Raw genomic sequence first — 2,500 nt, forward strand, 5'->3', positions numbered from 1 at the left:
TTATTTTTTATTTATTTATTTTTTTATTTCTTCGTTCTCTTTTTATTGTTGCCACGACCAGGAAGTCATGTAGGCGCCGGATACTGAGGGCGGCTTGCTCCTGTTGTGATTGTTGCAGAAGTTGAGCAGCAGCAGCAGCAGCAGCAGCAGCAGTAGCAGTAGAAAATCTGTGGTGATGGCGACAGGGCGTCGTGATTCTGTGCTGAGGATTAAGGACCATAAGCCAGAGTCCTCGTGTGCTGCTGCTATTGTTGAGACTGAGGTCAGTTCTTGTTGTTGGTGGTGTTGGTGGTTGTTGGTGGTTGGTGGTGGTTGTTCGTGGTTGTTGGTGGTGCTTGTGTGTATTGTGTCGTCGATGTTGGTGGTGGGTTACTCGGTGTGTGTGTAGTGTGTGTGTGTGTGTGTGTGTGTGTGTGTGTGTGTGTGTGTGTGTGTGTAGTGTGTGTGTAGTGTGTGTGTGTGTGTGTGTGTGTGTGTGTTTGGATGTTGGTGTATGTGTGTTGTGGTTTGCGTGTATTGGTTCTCTCTCTCTCTCTCTCTCTCTCTCTCTCACTCTATCTATCTATCTATCTGTCTGTCTGTCTGTCACTATCTGTTTGTCAGTCCCTTTGTCTGTCTGACTCTCTCTCTCTCTCTGTGTCTCCTCTCTCAGCCTGTCTTCATGTTTGTCTGTCTGTTCATCTGTCTCTGTCTGTCTGTCTCTCTGTTTCTATCCGTCTGTCTGGTTGTCTCTTTCATTCTCTCTCTCTGTCTGTCTGTCTGTCTGTCTGTCTGCCTCTCTCACTGTCTGTCTCTGGCGTGCACGATTGGTTTATGCGTGTCTCAGCAATCTGCCTGTTGTCTTCTTTGAAGATGCTGTCTATTGTGTATGGATCAGTTCGCTTGCTTTTGACGTATACGATTCCAGAAATTAAATCTCTCTCTCTCTCTCTCTCTCTCTCTCTCTCTCTCTCTCTCTCTCTTCTTTCTGTCTCTCTCTCCCTCTTTCTCTCTCTATCCTTCTCTCTCTCTTTTCTTTCTCTCTATTCTTCTTTCTCTCTCCCTCTCTCTCCGTCTTTCTTTCTATCTGTCTTTTTTCTCTCTTTCTCTCTCTCTCTCTTTCTTTATCGCTTTTCCCCTCTTTCTCTCTTTGTCTTTGTTTCTTCATTTTTCTCTCTCTTTCTCTCTCGCTTTCTCTCTCGCTTCCCTCTCTTTTTCTCTCTCTGTCTTTCTTTCTATCTGTCTTTCTTTTTCTCTCTTTCTCTCTCTTTATCTCTCGCTTTCCCTCTCTCTCTTTGTCTTTCTTTCTATCTGTCTTTCTTTTTCTCTCTTTCTCTCTCTTTCTCTCTCTCTCTTTATCTCTCGCTTTCCCTCTCTCTCTCTCTATATGTCTTTCTTTTCTATCTTTCTCTCTCCTCTCTCTCTGTGTCTTTCTCTCTTGCTTTCTCTCTTTCTCTCTCACTTTCTTTCTCTCTCCATTTCTCCCTCTCTTTCCCCCTTTCTCTCTCTGGCTCTGTCTCTGTCTCTCTCTCTCCTGCTCCCCGCCCCCCTCCCCCCCACACCCCACTCACTCTCTCTTTCTCACTCTCTAACGCACACCCTTGCTTTCTCTGTGTGTATTTATTAATTTGTCCGCGTGCAAAGGCGCAGCATACTATTACGGATGTATTTGTCTACGCTTTTGTCCACATTTAGATAGGCAGTGAAGAAGAAGAAGAAGAAGAAGAAGAAGAAGAAGAAGAAGAAGAAGAAGAAGAAAAGAGTCAAAATCAGAACTCGGTCAATCAGGAAGAAACAGAACGGACATACGAAGAAATATTCATTTGAAGAAGAAGAAGAAGAAGAAGAAGAAGAAGAAGAACGGAAGTCGGTCTGGAGGTATCGGATATCAACACAGACAAATGTTCCAGAACGTCTTGGCGACAACCCCAACTGCGATGTGAAAGGTGGAGGATTCCGACACATGAGAGAAGAGCTGGTTTTTCATGGAGGCGTTGGATCGGTGAAACTGGCTGAGGTCTTTTACTTTACTTAAAGCGGAGGAGGGAAAGTATGGGGGAGGGAGGGGGGTGTGGGGGTGGAAGGGGGAGGTGTGGGTTGACGATAAGTGGTCAGGCTGATTTCTGTGTGTGTGTGTGTGTGTGTGTGTGTGTGTGTGTGTGTGTGTGTGTTGGCGTGAACGGCGCGCGCGCGTGTGTGAAATGTGTGGGTGTGACACAAGTGGCAAGAGAGTCTGACTGGTGTTGTCACAATCGGCTGGACATTCTTCTAGTGATCCACATAAACGTTTGTATTGATTTTCTTTTGTTCCCTTCTGAAATTTCTGCCAGCTGCAGAATAGATTTTCTCTTATCATCCTCTCTCTGTCTCTGTCTGTCCGTCTGTCTGTCTCTCTGTTTGTTGTCTGTTTGTCTGTCTGCCTGTCTGTCTGACTCTGTCTCTGTCTCTGTCTCTCTCTCTCTCTCTTCTTTCCCACCCTCTGTCTCTCAGCTGTTTTACACCAGAACGTTTCCCACCCCAA

General features: G+C 45.7%; 1 protein-coding gene across 1 annotated transcript in view; it reads left to right on the top strand.

The window, feature by feature from the left end:
• Nucleotides 1-2,500, top strand: part of LOC143289213 (uncharacterized) — a 679,995-nt gene that overhangs the window by 459,818 nt on the left and 217,677 nt on the right. The window contains exon 5 of the mRNA XM_076598160.1: nt 119-262. Within this exon, the coding sequence (XP_076454275.1) occupies nt 119-262 (144 nt within the window). The remainder of the gene's footprint in view (nt 1-118; nt 263-2,500) is intronic.

This window comes from Babylonia areolata, chromosome 13, assembly GCF_041734735.1.
Source record: "Babylonia areolata isolate BAREFJ2019XMU chromosome 13, ASM4173473v1, whole genome shotgun sequence".
In the NCBI taxonomy this organism is placed as follows: domain Eukaryota; kingdom Metazoa; phylum Mollusca; class Gastropoda; order Neogastropoda; family Buccinidae; genus Babylonia; species Babylonia areolata.